At 43.6% G+C, this 20,938-nt stretch overlaps 1 protein-coding gene across 1 annotated transcript in view; it reads left to right on the forward strand.

Annotated features, from left to right (window-relative positions):
* The window catches only part of LOC147712256 (disintegrin and metalloproteinase domain-containing protein 9-like), a 1,115,055-nt gene that overhangs the window by 208,804 nt on the left and 885,313 nt on the right, over positions 1–20,938 (forward strand). The window contains exon 6 of the mRNA XM_086922984.1: positions 230–449. Coding sequence (XP_086779110.1) covers positions 230–449 — 220 coding nt within the window. The remainder of the gene's footprint in view (positions 1–229; positions 450–20,938) is intronic.

Here is a 20,938-nt window from a genome sequence, read left to right on the forward strand (position 1 = left end):
AGCCGTTAAAGACCAATTTGTTTTATTAGTAAACCCACCCAGCCCTCGCCCCTACTTGGAATATATGGTCCTCCTAAACTAAAGCATTAGAATCTCACAAAGTAATTACTATGAGACACCGTTCTGAACTTAGTCAAGAGATTAAAAGAATCTGTAAGTCTCAGTGCTGGAAAAAGAAAGAAAGCAGATGCCTCCATTGTCTCACCCTAGTGTTCCTTCTTTCTTTCAGAGGAGTAATCCACATTGGGAATCAGGGTTATGGGATTGAGCCGATGGAGAAGTCAACACTAGGTGAGCACCTTCTGTACAAGCTAGAGGATGTACAGAAGGAGCCCGCTGTATGTGGGGTGATAAATTCTGATGACGGATGGCAGCAGGCCACGGTGACCAGCTTCTTCCAAGAAATAAACAGCTCTTATACTGGCTTCAACAGACAGCATCTCTATAGGGTATGTAATATCAGCGCTGGGAGTTAGCCCTGTGGATTTCAATGAAGAGGTCTAATTAACTATTCAAGAATGGCAAATATGTGTGTGAAAAATTAATGAATAATGAAATAATTCACTAAGGAATTATTGCTTGCATGAATAAACTCAGTAATAAATGTTCTTTTTTTAAAGTTATCAAATATTTACATATGTTACCCTATTTTATCTGGCGGCTGGCAGGTCAGTTCACTCAACTCTACTAATCACAAAGAGCACTTCTTCATCTGCCTGATTAGAACAACCAGGCAGGCAGCCACTGGAGGTCTGCCCTTTGAGAAGCAGCACAGGCTGCCATTTTGCTTTGAGAAGCCCCAATCAAGAATTAGATCAATATTGATCTTGTTTTGGGAGTACTTTACCCTCAACCTCTCCAGACCACCCAGCAGCCTTATATTTTTTACCATTGTTACTTCAAATCTCAGTCCGGTGTCAAAGTTAAGCAGCGCCGTGTTGACCCTTTTGGAGTCTGATGTAGCCCAGAGTGCTATTCCTTCACCTATATCAACTATTTACCTCACTATTTTACTTGCTAATGATTGTGTTCAATTGGTAGGCTCCACTTAGTTCATGTATCCCCGTATACCTCGCTGTTTTTCACTCTAGCAATATTCTTTGTACTCAAGCAATTGTTGACCACAGTTACTTGACTGGTGTTCAGAGATTATTTATTATTAGGATTGCTGTAAAGTGACTTTTTAGACAGTATTTTCAGACGTTACCAACTCCTATCATCTGATCGTCAATGATAAGTATGCATTAAACTTGTGTTAATACACCAACATAATTTTTTTCTTCGTTAGTTTAGTCATGCTGCTGCCTATACTGTGTATGTGCATATTGCTTGCAGGTTAAACTTGTCGAATTGTAAATATTTGTGAATTGTTTGTTAGCACACATAGGTAAGATCTCCTGCTGTCAGCCACTTATTCAGCGTATAATTGGCCAATAAATATGTCTATCCGGCCTCCACTTGCTTCTCCATTACTGTAACTTAATGATACAGGATAGCTAACCGAATTTAGGGCCATATGTATCAAGCCTTTTGTGAATCGCAAAGGCCGAAATTCGCCGAATTTCGGCCTTTGCGAATCGCAAAAGGCTATTTTGCATGATTTGATATGTATGAAACAATCGCATCTTAAGGAATCGCAAATACTTGCGATTCCTTAATTTGCCATAGCATTTAAGGAATCACAATTTTGCGATTCCTTAAATGCTATGTATGAAGCTTTTAAGAATTGCTATTTCAGGTTTAGAAATCGCAAATTACCACCAACTTGTAGTTGGTGGTAATTTGCGATTTCTTGTAAATATGTACAATTGTGCGTTTGTGAGGGTGGCATATGACGCACATACATGTCCATTGGGCATGTATGTGCGCCATATGCACACACATGTAATTTACAGGGGTGCAGCAGGGTGTCCTTGAGACACCCCTGCACCTTTGCAATAATTCTCAAATTGCGATTAGCAAATTGCGAATTCGCAATTTGAGAATTATTTGGAAATCATTCCTATGGGCCTCCTGACCCATAGGAATGCATTGGAAATTATTCCTTAATTGCGAAATCGCAAAATGCGAATTCGCAATTAAGGAAGCTTAAGGAATCACTAATAAAAAGCGATTTTCTTCATACATACCATTTTGCGATTCCTAAATAGCGATTCCTTAAAAATCGCTATTTAGGAATTGCAAAACGGAACTATGATACATATGGCCTTTGGCTGCTATTATATTATGCCACTCACATCAGGAGTCGCTCTCTGTACAGTTAATTTTTTCACTTTTCACTTTTTCATAACTTTGCTATCTCTCTCAATTTTAACCCTCCATTATATCGTGCCAGCTATAACTAAAGAAAGAAATATTCAACATAAAATACTTATACATGGCATGACGTATACAACTGCTGTGCTTGTGTACCTCTGCGGTCAAACTTGGCAAACTGTAACCATAACATGCATGATCCTGTGAAAGGCGTTCTTGAAATAAGATACCCATGTTGTATTGAGCGCTGTGATTCTCACAGTAAAACATAATCGGCCTCGTCCCCATAATGCAGTCACTTTAGTTAATGCTACTGAGACATTGCCTCAGCCAGATTCTCCCTCAATCTCCTTCATTTGAGTGTATTAGCTTTTATGCTAATATTCCAACAGACTACTTTTTCCAAAAGGTATCCTCTTGAATCTTCCTTCCCTGGACCCTAGAAGTCAGAACCAGCCTCTTCTTATCTCACTCAATTTTAACAATCCTGAAAGTCATCTGCTCCGGCTCAATATTGCATGATCTGTACGAGTGAAACAAAGCGCCCAATGCCAGGTTGTGGACGGTGGTGTCCGTAAGAATAGGTGAAGCAATGTGTCCCTAAAGACAACATTTAAAACAGCATTTTAAATACAGTCAACGAATAAGACTAACTCAAAAAGGGAGTTTGAGATCAGTCTATTAGAAAAAAATGACAGTTTATTAAAATATACAAGTGCAAAACAGAAGACAAAAATATAGTTACATTCAATAAATCATTCATAAAATTCATAAAACAATTGCCGTTATGGCTTTTAGAGTTTAAAATAAATTTAACAATGAGCAAGTCTGGAAAATATACTAAGTCCAGAATGTGTAGCAAATCAATAGAAAATCCACAGTCAATTTAACTTTATTATGATACGGAACTCCTACAGAGGTCCACATAATCAAAACAAATGATAAAACAATAATGCATTATACATATTAGGATCCACAATTAAAAAGATGTGAAACCACCAATCTGCTGCAGCTATCATGTGATAATGACAGTAATTATCCTTTATAAAGTGACAACCTGCATAGCACCATAATACATGATATTTCGGTTAACGTCACAGTAAAGGGATTTTTATGCTCACTTATTCCCAAAAGACAATAGAGAAGCATCTAAAGCATTTAAAGAACTTATTCAAAAACTTCATATTCAAGCCTTTATGAAGTGCATCGTGCGTGGTGCAATATGAAAAGTGTAAATAATAAATAAAACAAACTTACCTATACAACCTTAGAAAATGGCAGCATACCTACACAGAATAGGAATGTAGCAAAATTGTCAAAGAGTAGCAACAGAAGCCTACTTGAACAGTCACAAAAGGTTTAAAAATTGGTAAATCTTATTACAAATCATTTCATTCGGAGGGGACAGAACACATTTACGGGCCCCCGTGGCATAGTGGACGCTAGATTTAACCATCATAGGCCATAAAAAATGATGATGAGTATTCTGAAACACAGGGCACACAAATAATAAGTGGTTAAGATCCTGGACATATAGCTGGCACAGCTCACATCTTCTATCCTTTTTCAAGATTTTGTCCCACATGCTAGTAATCATTAATTCATTAAATCTTTATTTCGGCTATTTGCCATAAAAGAGTACAAAAATGAAGCATATACATACATGGATGATAATTCAATTCATTAAAGCAGACACAATAGATGCTAAAATTCGTACGTGCTAGAGTGGTACATGATTTCAATATAGCAGATCTGTCATTAGGTGAGCAATATCATACATTGACAGTCATAAACCTGCGCTTAGACCACATGGCTAGTAAAAACTGAGAAACTGCAAATACAATGTGCCTAGTCGTATCGGTTTTTAAAACTCTAAAAGCATACAAACACTGTATAAAACCCCAGTTTTTAACATAAAGGTGCGAGCCAGTACTTCCTGGATTTAGTGTAAGCTGGGCAAAAGAAAAGCATGTGAAGTTCGTTTTCAATATCACAGCTATACCCAGGGCAATTCTTATCTGTAGAAGCTGACCGTTTACTGATAAGGGCTCTTAAGGGTAGAGTACCATATCTCCATTGTAGATAAAGTTTGTTGGCTACAATAGGATAGATGTCATCCATGAAATCCTCAAATGAATAAAAAAATGTAAATGTTAAAAAATAATTAGTTAGGGTGCCAAGAAAGGGATCAGCCAAAACAGCAGTGAGTTTTTTATCCACAAAAATCCTGGTAAGTGACTTGCGCGAAACCTCTTGGCAACTCCTTTCCGGGTCATACCACAAAGCAGGCAATCCCAGTCTCACAAATTCCTGCTTTATGAACATGAGCCAGGGGATTTTTGCTGCACTGTAACATGATAATATTTCCTTAAGTTCTAGCCTATAGTTCAACAACTCTGGCATTGTCCAGAGCCTACGCCAGAACCTAAGGGGTTTGAGTGCTAACTCATCTTCAATAGGTCTCAGCCCCAAGTCAAACCTTAGTGGAAGTAGCGGGGTACTCTGTGGGAGTGCCACCAACTGTCTAATGAATTTGTTTTCTGTTTTGGGAATTTCATGTCTACAGGAGTGTCCCCACAACTCCCCCCATAGAGGATTACAGCCCTCGCCTGGGTTTTATAAATCTCCAGAGGGGGACTCACAGGTTTAAATGTAGATGAATTAGAAAGCTTGAGTATTCCCCCCCACAAGCTGGGCTAGCTTCATTTGTGACTTTTTTTGTTGGGGGCCCCATGACAGATTTTCATTAATGGTTACCCCCAGATATTCAAAAGTCATCACCCTTTCTAATCTGACTGGGCCTAGACTAGGACTCGGGTAGGTAGTTGCAGGTGAGTTGAAGATCATGAATTTCATTTTGTCAGCATTTATCTCCAAGCCCCGACCTCTGCAAAAATTCCCAAAGCCGTCCAAGATGCGCTGTATCCCCATAGGGGACTTAGAAAGTAGCAGGGTGTCGTCTGCGAACATGATTGCCGGCACCCTGCTACCTGCCAATCTTGGCGCATCATTGTCGAGGACACCATCTAGATGTGCAATTACGCTGTTGACGTAGAGGCAAAACAGGGTAGGTGCAAGTACGCACCCCTGCCTTACCCCCCTGCCAACGGAGAACCTTGGTGACAGTGCCCCATTCCTCCCACATCTAACCTGCGCAAAGTTCCCCTCATGTAGCCTCATCAAGAGGGTTAGGAGTTCGGGCGGAACACCCAATTCTTGGAGCACCTTCCACAGTTTCCCTCGGGGCACTAAATAAAAGGCGGACCGGAGGTCCACAAACACCATATAGAGGCTGCCACCCTCTATCTTCACCGTTTTCCAATGCAATAGTATTAAGCGGAAAAATTGGTCCATGGTGGAAGTGTTCCTCCTAAACCCCGCCTGAAACGGGCTAAGGACTGCGTGCTCCTCCATCCAGTCCTGTAGGATGAGTCGCGCAAACATTTTTTGCCGGACATCAATGAGGCTAATGGGCATCAAGTTGACCAGGAGCAGAGGAGAGCCCATCTTAAATATTGGGACAATCTCCGCTCCCAGCCAAGTACAGGAAACTGCCATGCCCCTCAGGACTGCATTGAAAATTGTTTTAAGGTATGGGCCCCAAATCCTAGGTTGATGTCTGAAGAGGTCTCCCGGGAGTTTATCGAGACCCGGGGCTTTTCCCACTGCAAGCTTGCCTATTGCATTACATACTTCCTCTGTAGTAAATTCTAACTCATCATAGTAGTCAGTTGGGAGTGGGGGAACCAAATTACTATCTGCATCTTGTTCAAGACAAAATAGGGCCTTAAAATGATGTTCCTAAACTTTTGCATCTATATTTGGTTTAATAGCTGATTTTGGTTCTCCACAGGCTATATTGACTATTGACCAAAATCTCTGTGCATCCCTTGATTTTAGGGCACTAGTTAGGCTAGTCCACTTATCTAAAACCCACTCTTGCTTTGCATATTTCATTACTTCCTTGTACTGTGCTCTCCTAGCACGAATTTGGGGTTTATTGCTGCCAAGCTTTAAAGCCTGTACCAGCTCGGACTTAACCTTTCTGCATGCAGCATTATATCAAGAGGATACAGGCGCCCTTTTTCTCCTTTTGGGCACCTGGGGGTTAAGAACCTCAGTTAGATTTAAAACTAAGTCCGTATGCCGATCCTGCATTTTGTCATTAAAATCAGGAGGCGGGGTTGAGTATTTAAAATATCAACATCCATAAACAGGGGGACAATTAAATTATAAACATTACATAGTTTGTCCGGGTTTGCCTCTATTTTTTCCCACCTTACCCTACGTCTATCATTTGTTAATATTGTCCTGTCTTGTGGTGCCTCCAAGTCTGCCGTGACGTTTCCACCTAGGGAAAGGCCATCTCCAGACTTAGAGCATTGTGATCGCTCTCCACTCTAGTATAAACCTTAAAGTCAATGACCTTCGACCAGAGCCGTGTCTCGACCATAATGTAGTCGAGGCGCGACTCCTGTCCTAATTTATTAAAAGTAGTCCTTGCTGGTATATCCGAGGGAGTATGGCTCCTTGGCTGGAGTAGCTGTGCGCACAACAAATAACAATAACATAACATAACATAACATTACAGGCCCTAATAGAATGGTTTAGAGTTGGGGCCGTGATCGGGATTGCTAGAGGGGACCAAGTCTTAGGCGATGGAGATTGGCTTGGGGGTATAGCCCAGTGATCATCCTCCGCCATAAGGGCGCCTTCATTCATCCCCAATAGGGGCTCGTAATGACAATTCAAGACACCCCCAATCAGGAGATGTGTATCACTTGTGAGAGTGTGGAAGAAAAGCGAAACTCAACAATGGTACTTGACTCACAAGCTATGCTAAAAGGTCGTGAGTAAACGTTCACGATACCAATCTTGAAAGAATTTGGCCACTACAGGACTAGGCACTAAACATCATCCGAGTGGGTGGTCAAAGTCTCAGCCATACAGCCCAGGTGCAAACCGACCCAGATGGTAAGGTCTCCTGACGGTCGCACCCCCCATCCCCCCCACCCCAAGGGGGAAGGTACGTGGAATGCGGCATATCCCACTCGAAGTTGTTCATCGCGCGCCCAGGTCTCTTGGAAGAGACATATGTCATTCTTATCCACAAAGGATCCCCACTCTGGACAAGCCAATTTGTTGGGTAAGCCTGCCACATTCCAAGATAATATTGTCACAGGTCTCGGTTTAGTAGCATTGGTTCCAGTGACACCACTCCCCATCGGAACACCTTCACTTGGGCAAGGCCGAAAGGTCTCCAAAATACCACCTATCACGGTTCTCCCAAGTGGGTCATCACTATTGGCTGTAATAGTACCATGAGTAGACAAATGGGGACCCGAGGAATCACTAGACAGTTGGCTACTAGTTGGCTCCATGCCTCCCTCAAAGTGCGCATTGCTCCTGCTTTGGGAAGTCCCATTAGTTTCAGCCCGGGTGTGCTGCAGTCAATCGACCATTTCCAAACCACTATACCTATTTTGAGTGCATATATGGCTAGATGGATGTGATTGCATGTGCCACCCCCTATCCACCCAGCCCACACCTCGATGCTGTACTAGAGTCCAATCACATTCCGTATCTAATAGAAGGGGTGGGGGGTACAAATATGACAGTGGGAGAGGTTGAATGCTTGACCCATGGCTATGGTGCCTCCAATTACAAATATGCTCCACTGTCTGTGGGTCCTTAAAATTTACCAACACACAATCACCATTTATGGTTTTTGTCCTGTGCCCCACCCAAGACAACCTACGCACCATCAAGATTTCGCTAGTGATGTGGCGGGGGAGAGGCCTATTTCTGTTGAGCCAGTCAGAGACTTTGGGGCATATTACCAAGCAATAGCGATAATTATCGCTATTGCTTGGTTAGAGACAAAAATGTACCGTGGCGCTGCGGCGATTTTTACCGCAAATAACCCTTGGTATTACCAAGGTTTAACGCAAATGCGGTAAAAATCGCCGCAAAGCATGAATATCGCTGAAAAGTCCGCGATATTCATGCATTAGCGAGCTAATGCTCATAGCCATGTTATCCACCTCCCATTGGATAACATGGCTAAGAACTGCTCAGGGCAGGTGTTAGCTTTTGGAGATATTCCCGCTTAGCGCGAATATCTCCAAAAGTTGGTAATAGGAGATAGCGATGTTAGCGACTGTTTTCAGTCTCTAACATCTTGGCACGCCCACTTTGCATCTCATTAGTGATAAATATCACTGACATGCAAAGTGGGGCCCAAGATGGTCGCTATCTCCTACTAGCTGTCGCTAACTGGTGTTAGCGGCAGCTAGGTAATAGGGAGATAATTTTATCTCCGCTTTCTTGGCTTTTAAAGCCAAAAAAGCGGAGATAAACCCCCTTGATAATATGCCCCTTTATTTTTTAGGGACATAAACGATTCCCTACTGGGATTACTTATTTCGGGGACCCCAGTCAAAACTACCAGATACGGGCTTGATTCTGGAGGCAGATCAATTCTAAATTCCCCAGGAGAGCTCGCTTCGGGTAAGTCCCGACGACCTTGTTTTGATTTTGCAATATTGGCCCCTGTTGGAGTATTGTCAAGTAAGGCCACAGGTACGGATGGTTTTACAACAGGTACGTTAGGAGGAGGTGGTACTAGTGGAGGGTTAGGTATATGTATTGCAATCCCCCCTGTGCGGTGGTCGATTGTGCATTACCCAGAGACAAAACATTTAACTTTATATTGTCCGCAGTTTCCGATATTACTTTCTCGATCTTGGTGAGCCGCTGCTCAATCTGCATAAGTCTATCTTCAAGTGGTTTAAAAGATGAATTTATTAAGGCGCCCAGTTTTGCCAGTAGAAGATCCTCTGGTACCACTATAGCGCCGGTGTAATTTGCCGCTCCTGGAGTAGTTACAGTCAGTGGTGGGCCATTTTTCTCCATAGGGATCGAAACCTCTGGGCCCTGTCGCTTAAGTGTTGTGTCATTATCATTATTGCTGATGCATTTAGCAAGTTTGGGGTTCCTGCCTCCAGAGACAGCAGTAGCCCCCGCTTCCTCTTGCATATCGCCCCCTCGTGTCTCTTCCCCCAGCTGCCGGGTATTTGGTCTTTCAGGGGAACTAGCCGTGGTTGACACTATGATGGTCTCTGTTGCTGCTGATAGTTGCAACTGATCAGCTGAAGAGGTATGGCCCTGGTCCTGAGAAATTGGTGGGCTGTGAACGATCACTGGAACGTCAGTAATGGTTGCTCGTAGTATGGGTTCTGGTGTGCGAGCATTTGCGAAGTGACCCAAGGAAGATCTTTTTGCTAGGGCCAGATCTTGAGAAACCTGGTGCTCCATTAGAATTATCCCCTTGTCAATAACTGAGTTGGCTCTGATAATAAAGTTTTCCAGCGTCCCTCTTAAATACCCACTAGAGGTCGCTGCCTTACTCCTACTTTCGCGCGCTGACATGTTATTATACAGGTAGTCAACCAGACAAATACTTACAGTTGAGCACAATGGTAGAGTTGTAAAATGCGCCAAATGAAAGAGGGGTAGTCCGGTCCGGTCTCCTCCGGACTACAACAGGCTTAAACGGGCACGCTGCTGGCTCAGGCTTACCCCGGCACGCACCCGCGCGCGTCCCGCGGGGCGGGAGGACAAGGTGATTTAAATACTAGTAGGTGGTACCAGCTGTGGCAGATTGTAGGGCTGCTGGTCCTCGCAGTCCCGGTAGATGCTCCTCCGTATGCAGGCAAAAAGAACAGCAAGTCCCCACTGCTGCGAGCATCTAAAGCATCTAAAGAGCTTATTCAAAAACTTCATATTCAAGCCTTTATGAAGTGCATCGTGCGTGGTGCAATATGAAAAGTGTAAATAATATATAAAACAAACTTACCTATACAACCTTAGAAAATGGCAGCATACCTACACAGGATAGGAATGTAGCAAAACTGTCAAAGAGTAGCAACAGAAGCCTACTTGAACAGTCAAAAAAGGTTTAAAAATTGGTAAATCTTATTACAAATCATTTCATTCGGAGGGGACAGAACACATTTACGGGCCCCCGTGGCATAGTGGACGCTAGATTTAACCATCATAGGCCATAAAAAATGATGATGAGTATTCTGCAACACAGGGCACACAAATAATAAGTGGTTAAGATCCTGGACATATAGCTGGCACAGCTCACATCTTCTATCCTTTTTCAAGATTTTGTCCCACATGCTAGAAATCAAACGTAAAGGGAGCAAATCCAATCTTAGCAGTAGGATCAACCTTCAAATCCCATGGGGCAGAATCCATACTAGATAAGGCTGAAGTCGATTCCCCAGATTGTTCTCACACACCACCTGATTACGCGGATTTAACTGGCTTAGGGCAATGTCTCTGGCCAAGCTCATTTTGAACACAGAGCCCTTTATTAGGCTCTTCAAAGCAGACTTGAGCATAAAAGAATCAATATTCAAATTAAGCCCAAACATTTCATTAGCCTGCTCAAAAGACCTAAAGAACCTCACGCTGTTCTTTCAACAGGGAGAACATTTCGACCCTAATAGCTGCTTTTAATGTTCCCACCTTTTCCCCACCTCAGTACAGATGCCAGGGAAAAAAGACGTATGTGGATAGTAAACCAAGCTCCGAGTGCATAACATGGGGGCTGCAAGAGTATTCAAATTGCACATTTGGCAAAGAATGCTGCCTTCAGTCCCTTTTAAAGAGTGCCAATAACTCAAATCTAATACTTCACAAGCACATCATAAAGAGGAGGGGATTTTGGCACTGTAAACAGACAATACATGCCCAAAATCACTTCTCCCGCACATTTTATAAAATCTTACAGGGCATTAGCCTGCAAGAGGCCCCTTCTCACACAGAGCTTCATGTGATCAACCTCCCACCCATTCTTGGAAAAAATCTCCAGAGCCAAAATACAAGTTCACTATTTCAAGTTTATCAGTACCCAAATACTATTAAAAACTCCCCCTTGGTCATAACCCATTCTTATGAAAGATCAGAACTTTGCTTTTAAAAATAAATGTCTTCAAAAAATAGGCTTCAGCATACTTTGACAGAGCTTCTAGACGACGTTGCAGACCTATAGGTATTAAGTCCAAAATAGCTACATCATCGGCATACAGGATAGAGCCAATGAACATTGTGCCAATTCTGGGGGGATCACCCAAATATATAAAGAAAGCAAAAGAGGAGCCAATAGACTGCCGTGTTGCTTAAGACCAATATGTGTTTTGACCTTACGGGATAAACCCTGTGTCCCTCCCATCAGATCTTGACACCAGGTATCCGTCGATAACTCCATAATAGGAACCAAGTGGTGGTGAGGTACACCCAGAAGGAGAAGCTTCCTCCACAGCGTTTAGCGATCCACTCTATCAATCGCTACAGAGAAATCAATGAACACCATATATACTGTCAAACCTCGAGACAAGCCATATTTATACAATGTACTGTGATTCCTCCTAAAAACGGTTTGCTCTTGGGGTATGATGTTCTGATCTTGAGCCCACTGCTGTAAATGACACAGTATGCTCTTGGCAAATAATTTGCCAGAAGAAACGCTATTGGTCTAAAACTTACTGGGGAGGATTTTGGACCTTTCTTATACAGCGGGACAGTGACACTCCCCTTCCGTGACTGGTTTATTTTCCCAGAATGAACAATATTTGAACACCAGGGTGAATAAAGATCCCAAAGATACAACCTCCTTTTTGATATCCACCAAGGAAAACTCCTCAGGCCACAAGGTGCCGAACGTTCTGCCATGCTTTATAAACACCACTATCTCGTCCACAGTGGAGAAACATACATGAAGTATGGTACCTCATCCACACAGAGTCACAGGGAAGGCTAACTCGGAATTACTTGCATACAACTGGGAAATATAGTCCACCCAAGCATTTTCAGGAATCTGGATTGCCTGCGCCTTAACCTGGAGACACAGTATTTGGTGAACAGACGCCAATACTTCCTGGTGACTTTAGCCCTTGCAACCTCTTTTAGATTGATCCATTTTGAATCTCTTTCCCTTCTAAATGTAAATGTAAATGTAAATGTAAATGTGGAGCTTAATTTATGAAACTCTTCTATATGGGACTCGGAAAAAAAATTGGATCACCACAAACAGGTCCCACTGGATCGTCACAAACACCCTTAATTTTAAGATTAGCATCAATCTGATGAAATCCAAAATAGAAGATATTGCATTCTGCACCCAACAGGTTCATAGCGGAGGGACTTTCGGAGGACTCCATAAAGGTTCCCTATCGACTAAAAATGTTTGCCCCATGGTTAGGTCAGGAACGAGGGTGCTAGACAGACGATTCACTAGTGTAGTGATCTGTATTCTCATACTTGGTGGGTTGTGCTCCTTGCAGGCCTTATTTGACCCTGTTTGGTGGGGACTTTCCACTTGAGTCCACCCATCCGGGTTGCTATCTTCCCTGTGTCCTAACTCCAGCATGGACACAGGGGCCCCACTTCCCAATCCGCCTACCACTCCAGGGGGCTCAGAAAGAACTTTGGATAATCGAATTGAAGCTCCCTGAAGAATGGGGGACTGCTGAGTAGGAATAGTCGGCCCTACTCTAGATCTCACCTCCACCCCAGTAAGGTCCTCAATCGGGATGTTCTGCATAGTGGGAGCAATCAAAACACTACCGTCAGAAGGACATTTCTACAAACCCCCCACCCAACCTCAAACTCTGCATATCAATATCCCTGGGGAAATGTAATCTTTTTATTTTCCGTTTAGGAAATCTTCTAATTTTTTTGTTTTTCCTTTTCTTGATCAGTCCCTTCTGACTCCTTGTAGAATACTCCATCTTACCCTCCTTCAAACACTGCTCGGCGCACCACTTGACACAGGCACAGTGTAATACGAAGTAATCAAAGTACTAGCAATTGGCAGCTCCCCTGATCCGCCCCCCTCCTGACTACAGAGCTGATCCATTGCCTTTCCAATCGTTTTTAGTGCCTTTTTGATTCCCTTTTTGAACATTGGAAAAATCTCTAACTTAGCTTTACCCAAAGAGAAGCACTGGTTCGTGTCCTCAAACAACATGTTTAAACATAACTCTTCATTTTCAAGATTGGAAACATTTTTTGGGGCAGGCATTTGACGCAATGGTATACCAGCTTGAACAGAAGCATCGCTAGATCCTACAAAAGGCACAATCCTTTTGGACTTTTGTTTCACAACATTATCCGTAAAGGGATTCACTACTGATTTTGACTTAGAGAGGCCAAACTTGTTTACATTCTGCGCATCAAACAAAATTGCTGATATCATTTTCAATACGTGGTTGGAACGTAGCACAGTTTTATGCAAGAAAGACAACATTGAAAATAGGATCTTTACAATGTAACATATAAAATCAGACGGAGCACCATTCACAGTGTTTAACTATGTGTTCAGAAGGAAGAGGTTGTGATCTACCTCTGAAAGAGAACCCTCCACGAGAGTAGAACTACAATATAATGGAGGTAAAAAGTGACACATAGAGCTTGAAGGGGGAATTAAATGATATAAGCTCCCTTTGTCTGATGATTTCAGTAAGGGGCCTTCAGCCCCTTCCCTCCATATGCACATCAATGTCAATGTCCGAGAGTGAAATCTTCACTATCACTGCTTCTTTGCAGGCAACTGACACTGCGTCAACAGTGATTTCACTTCTCAGAGGATCATCATGAACTGAGATAACACATAACCCCCCCCCCTCCCCCCACACGCACACTTGCCTCCCTCCAGAGATGAGCTTGGAGAACAACAATCTTTCAAAAACCTAGCGGAGAGATTGCAGGGCAATGACTGAACAGCAGCGGAGGATTCCAGAGCGGATGCTGAAATAACAGCGAGAGGTAGATGGACCAAACTCTCCTGAACACCCCCAATTATCAAAGCCCCAGTGTCAACATGGCCTTCTTAAGACATTCGTGGCCCAAAGAAGGGGATATAACTAAATGTGGTGAAATGGCAGCACATAGGATCATCTGTTATCATTTTGGAGGCAGTTTTGGGCATTTACCGAAAAAACTCAGTGATAGGTGGATGGGATTTAAACTGTTGTTGCTGAGAGCTTCTAGCGCTGCAAGAAGCTTTGCCTGCTTTTGGATTTAGCCTAGATGGTGAAGAAATTCAACGCCCAGAACTCAATTTCTTCAAAGTCCATGCACAATTTACACAACCCTCCCCCCCCCCCCCCTCCTTTCAGCAGGCTTTCCTCCAGGGGCACAAGCCGCATGGGGCCAAATGATGCTCCCCTCGGCACCACCAGGGGGGCCTATGAACTACCAGTGGTTCCCAATCTATGTGCCTCCATAAGTAGCTGCATTTTGTAAACTCGCCTTCTAAAATATGTTTTGTTAGTTAGATGAAATTCCCTCTAGTACCGCTAGATGGCAGTGCGACATGCAGAACAGCACATGAATCGCTCCTGTATGTCGATATTGCCGCAGTAAATACAAACTATGAGAAAATATAAACACAGGCACAAAGGGATGTCATGTAGATGCTGCTTTTCTATATACTGTGTTAAGTTAGCATGAGTTTATTAAGTGTTTAAACGACATATTTTCCTTCGGCTTCAGTTTGCACACAACACATAATTGTTATTGTAGCTTTCAACCTAGACGAAAGATGTGATTTATTTGAGAATAATATGTTATTGCTCTGATATCAGTCGTGCTTAGTACACTGTCTGCACACTGAGTGCTGAACCCTCTAAGAATAACCTAACACAAGGTTGCTGGGAGGTCTGATCCTCGCACCACATTAGACATAACACGAATACAGTTGCTGCCAACATTGGGCTCTAAGCGGGTTTAAGATAGAGTTACTGAGAATGCAAAAACACACTTGATGATGCCTCGCATGCAGAGAGCTGGTAGCAGATGATGTGATCCTCTCCTCCTGAGATTTAGATGTATGGGCCCGCCCTGCTGAAACCCAAAAGAGACCTTCATAGATATAATATAATATGCTAAATAGGGAGGGGCCGAATTAGGTGTTATTAATTCCTATTAATTTCAGCATTATAATATGCTATCACTGTTTGCTTACTATGGACTAGTAACTATGCTGATAACTTTGATTCTTATAATATGTTTTCTTGTATTATATTAGATACTGCGTTTGAGAACCTTGCATTGAATAATAAATATTTCAAATGTGCACGTGTCCTCTTTCACTCCACGTTCTGGTTTGAAATGATTATAGAGCGAAAGAGTGTTCATGTGTTCCACGATACCTGAGGTAACCTAAGTTCATGTTCTGGTGTGTCTAAGTCATTGGTAGTTTGTTCTGACCAATGAGACACTGTAGCTAGCTCGGTAAGGGGATTTTGGATACTGAGGTGAGTTTTGGGTCACCCTAATTCACTGAGGTTCCGGATCTCTATGCACGGTTCTGTAAGAGAACGGAATCCCTGCTACAGGGAAGCAGGGCACAAGTCCTAAAAAAAGAAGTGGGGGACTCTCCAAGGTAGGCGTGGTCACAAGACGTGACATCACGACAGGAAGTGACATCACGACAGGAAGTGACATCACGACAGGAAGTGACATCATGACAGGAAGTGACATCACATGTAAGGCAGATCTATCATTTGGATATATTGCAAGATTTAACAATGCAGGAGAGAGATACTCAACATTTGTGTGTATTAGCTGGACCCATGGCGTTGACCGAGGAAGGGCCACAACGAGCCAGTTCACATCGAGAAGTTGATCGACTTCTCAATAACCCCAGTTATGAGTAGGCCATCAAACATTCATATAGTTGTAGTCTTATTACAACCTATGTTCTAAACTGATATTATCTGACGAACATCGAGTGCCCATGGCCTTGCGCTGCCCTGGAGAACAACAGATTTAGTTGCTCACATATCTCGTAAATGAAACAGAAAAGAACAACTAAGAATGTTAAAGAAACAGACTGCCCCTTCCATCCTAGTAACAAAAATAATAAACATGGCGGTAACAGCAAACGACCATGACAACCGCAACACTGCATGATCACTAGCAATGCGAATGCGACAGTTCAGAGTTGTGGACGTCAAAAAGGATGTTTAATTGAAGTTAAGTTTCAGTATATGCACGAAGTCGAATTATGGCAACAATTTCACAGGAAACCGTACGGAAAGCGTTGCAACAAATCCAAAGCACCAAGGCGGTAATCCAGTTTATGTGGTAGCTGACAGCCAGGTGTGATTGTTGGTTTCTCCCTTGCTCTGTGTTGTGGGCCACTCAGAACTGGAGCCATTCATGCTGTGGCACTGTCCCTTTGAAAAAGAGCAGTGCAGAGGGGAGAGCAGTTCAGAGGAGATGACACATGAACACGAATTTCAAAGGCCGGACACTAAATAAAATATGTGTCTGGATTTGAAGTTTAAAGGTGGGAGCTTGAGACCCATACTTTGATGAACAGAACTGTCTCATCAGGAGAGGGAAGATTGCCAACACTTCTTGTTTCTGGAACCAGAACTGGGGACCAATGTCTGCCACTCTTCCTGCTGGGCATGGCACCATTTCTCAGGAAATCAAGAACACGTGTCCTGAGCCTAGAGCACCTGCCTTTTCTCTGCCTGAGAAGACCAGAACCTCCTCGGAGGAGGAGAGTGCCTAAAGCAGGGGTCTCCAACCTTTTCTGTAATAAGAGCTATTAATGTTTTTTAAAAAAATCACACTGAGCTACAAATAGTATTAGTGTTGCAATTGCAACTACATCAGACAAGATTACTTTGGTGGCTACCATATGCAAGAAATCCCATATGCAAGAAATCCCACAGTGGGAACAGCAGTTTTTCAGGCAGGGTTGCGAACAGTATTGTGAAAAAGGCTTTGTTAAAGTGGAATACCTCTACATTGGTAATGCATAAAAAAACATAACTGCAATGCCCCTGGCATCAAGTTAATAATATCAGTTTTATGTTTTCCAAATCCTCCATGATTTAATTACTGACATTTCAGCTTCAAATATATTTTGGAAATTCAACAATTTTCTCCAAACATCAGCTTATGAGTTCTGAAAATACAATAGTTTTAGACAAAATACACACTTTTCAATTTAGGCATGTACTTATTAATTCAACCAAGCAAAAGTGTTTAATTTAGTAGGCTGGGCTGTACACAGGCGATCTACTTATAGGGAGCTGGTGAGCTACCTGTAGCTCCGGATCTACTCACTGGAGAAGTTTAACCTGCCTGCCTGCTAAGACCAGAGCACCTCGTGAGGAGGAGAAGAGTGCCTGGAGAGAGTGAGGACCAGGGGGAGCCTGGTGAGTGGCTCCCAGTGAGCTAGGTGTGAGACACCCAATTCGGTGACTGTTGCAGATGTAACAACCATCCTCCCAATCCCGTGGATACTAGGTCTGCCATTCTAATGTGCTTGATGTAGTTGGAGACCCCCATCTCCCAGGAGCTGGCCACCGTGAATTGTGGGCCATCAATCATGTGCGCACTGTAGTCAGAGGCCCCGTGTGCAATGAGGGGGCTGCCAATAAGTGCAGGCCTTCGCCTATAGAGGTGCTGTAACCCCCCAATGTGCCAGTATGGTGTCACTGTAAAGTGTGGGCCATCGCCTGTGTGCATGGTGTAGTCAATGACTTTGTATGTCAGGAAGGGGCCACTGTGACGACAAGGCCTTCCCCGTAAGAAAGCTGGCAACCCCTGTATGCCTAGAGGGGGCCTCCAGTGAGACAGGGCAGTTGCCTTGATTTGTCATGCCGAGGATGCTTTAGAGAACAGTTACTGATTGCTGCTGGAGCTGCAAGAGGGCATCCAACACCAAAGTGGTCCGTCTTTGGATCACCATGGGAACCGGATGCAGGCTTCGGGATCTAAGGGACCTTCCTCCCGTGCAGCGGCCTGGCATCCGCCCTCCAAAACCAATGAAAAGACCCCAACGGGGTGTGATGGGACCTATGCCAGCCACATAAACAAACAAGAGGCTCTTCGGTAGCAAAAAGAAGGGCATAGAATAAATATTGGCAAAGCCAATAGGACTGCCTTTTGTTTGGTGTGTTGCCTCCAGCTGACCTGTAAAGAAATCCCACAATTTAATAGTTTGGACCACACCAGCACAGGGACTTGGAGTACGGCCAATTTGCTGATTAGACAGTCTACAGAATTAAGGTGTACGTTGAAATAAGAGTGGAATTAAAAGGAGTAAAAAGATGGCGTTTTCACTATAAATGGTGAACGTAAGGTGCACACACAGCAACATCTAAAGGGACAATATTTTCGTTGTGTGCGGATGTCTTTACTTTGTGAACAAAGAAAGCAGTAAACCCAACATTTTAAGACTGGATATTTAATAAACGAACATGCTTGGCTGAGTAGTGGATTGCACCGTCACAGGTAAATGCCTCAAAACAGCAAGCACTTCCTAAACAAAACGAAGTATTGCTGTGTTATAAAGTAAAAACATGAAGTGGCACACATGTTGCTGGAATTTACTAGCTACAAATCGTGTCACTTCTGCAGTATTGACAAAATTACTACTTTATTCTCAATCTTCAAAACCTAGTGAAATGCAAAACGGACAATGTCAGTGTCTACAAAATAGAAATTCATTGTTGGGCAGCTCAACCAGGAAGTGACAAATCAAGACAAATAAATCACAACTAATGACTAGTGGTAGCTGGACCAAATCCCACTCTTGTTCTCTGTCCCTTTCGTTCAGCTTTTTGACGAATTGATGATGTAAGGTGTTCCAGATTTACACAATAGAAGAGTTACCAGCTGCTTACAATATTGTGTCTTAATTAAAGATACTGTAGCTTGTCTGAAGAAGAACACACAAGGGCACACCATCATACTTACATTCAAATCCGAAATCCGTGTAAAAAGGTTTGAAAGAGGCCAGGAGAGGGCAGCAGGCGAGGCCGGGAGGGGGCAGCATGCGAGGCCGGGAGGGGGCAGCAGGTGAGGCCGGTAGAGGGCAGCAGGCGAGGCCGGGAGAGGGCAGCAGGCGAGGTCGGGAGAGGGTAGCAGGCGAGGCCGGGAAGTCTGGTGCAGGAAGAGGAGGCAGGTCAGGCAGCAGGCAAGGAGGACAGTGGCAGCCGAGTCAAGGGGGTCACTCGCTCCAAAAAAGCAAAGGAGCTAATTGCAGGAAAGCCCGAAAAATAAAGGGCATGTTGCAGGTGGGCGGGACTGCCGAGTTGCAGACCCACCCATTCATTGGTTGAGGTCGGATCTTTGCGTCTATTGGGTACCCTGGCAACGGTGCACCTGGTAGGTGCAGGGGCGTGGTGACCGGCGTGCTTGGTAACTTCCGGATTCAGCCAGCCACTCGCCCACCCGGAAATGCTTTGTTTACTTTGTGCGCGCCGCGCTCCCATTTTGTAATGGTGGACGCGGTTTTGATTTAGCAGGGTGGACGGTGTCCACCCTGAAAAACCCTCGGAAATAAGTGGGGGGATGCCGTCCACCCGTGTGGTACCCCGACTCGTGCCCTGAAGGGAAGGCTATTCAAATCATAGATCAAGTAACCGACCCATTAACTGAGTTCATTGAAGTTACGAGTGTATGCAATTGATGAAAAAAGATCTGTTATTCTTAGTCGTCCCCTTTTCATGAATGAGTCATGAGAATCATTAGATATAATAAAGCTATGGTTGTATTTGGGAACTCCATTCCTTTGAGCATTAATTTACAAGGAGGATTGCATCCTAGTCTATGGTTAACAGTGATTCAAGTGTGACAATATCCTCAGCAGAAATTCACTTGATGCTTGGCCTCCCAGTGCTTCCTGACAACCTTCAAAAATTCCAGCAACTAGAAAGGATTTGCCTTTTGCTTTGTCAGAGTTCCTGACATTTCTGCCCTTTAGGGACACACAAATTTCGATTATTCTTGCATATAGTAACCCACACTTTTTAAAGAAAGTGTGTCCTGCAACGAGCAGCCCAGGTCATATAGTGTGGGGCTTCCTACTAGTTCCACTTTTGCTTCCGTATGAAGATCCCCTAGTTACACAAGTCCCAATTACCTGGCTCGTACGTAGAATTGAATAGACATGGAAAGAGGCACTCCAGTGGAGATTCATGGGGGGTGTTGCAGTGGTACCTGCCTTTCAAGCTGCATTTAAGGTGAAGCGAAAACAGGGTGCAGAACTGCAGATCCTGTTGAGTCTCTAGTTTTAGCTTGTAAGCTGTCTTGCTTGCATTCTGACATAAGTCCTGAACAGCCTCTGCCTGCTGCGCACTTGGCTGAAAAGACGGATGTCAACATTGCTGCCACCACAGGCTCACAGGGGAGTTTAAAATTACCAAAGCTATCAGTAGCTGGTAGCGCCTTTTGGGATCGCTGTCTTGCTTCGTTATATATTTCTGTTGCTTGTAAGATTCATTTTACCATCACCAACTTGTACAAAGATTGGGACTTATGCATTGTATAGATGCCTCTGTACTCTGGAGGCCGATCTTACATTCCCCTCACCCGCCCCCCAAAAAAGTAACATAATGGGGAGCCGCGGCTGACAGCCAATAGAGCAAGGGAGCCACAGGCCTATCAGCAGGAAATAGTAACAATGTCGAACTGGGGTAAAAATAGACCCAGAACCTAAAAAACACCAGTGGTCTCAGTGCTCAAATTATGACTTGCATTTTTTGTAGCACAGCCTTTGTAGAACTTGGGTAGAGAACTTTTGTCAGATGGTACATTTTAAATCACATTGGGCAAATGATATTAGGCCAACGTTGCTAGG

Source organism: Lissotriton vulgaris, chromosome 5 (assembly GCF_964263255.1).
Source record: "Lissotriton vulgaris chromosome 5, aLisVul1.2, whole genome shotgun sequence".
Taxonomy (NCBI): domain Eukaryota; kingdom Metazoa; phylum Chordata; class Amphibia; order Caudata; family Salamandridae; genus Lissotriton; species Lissotriton vulgaris.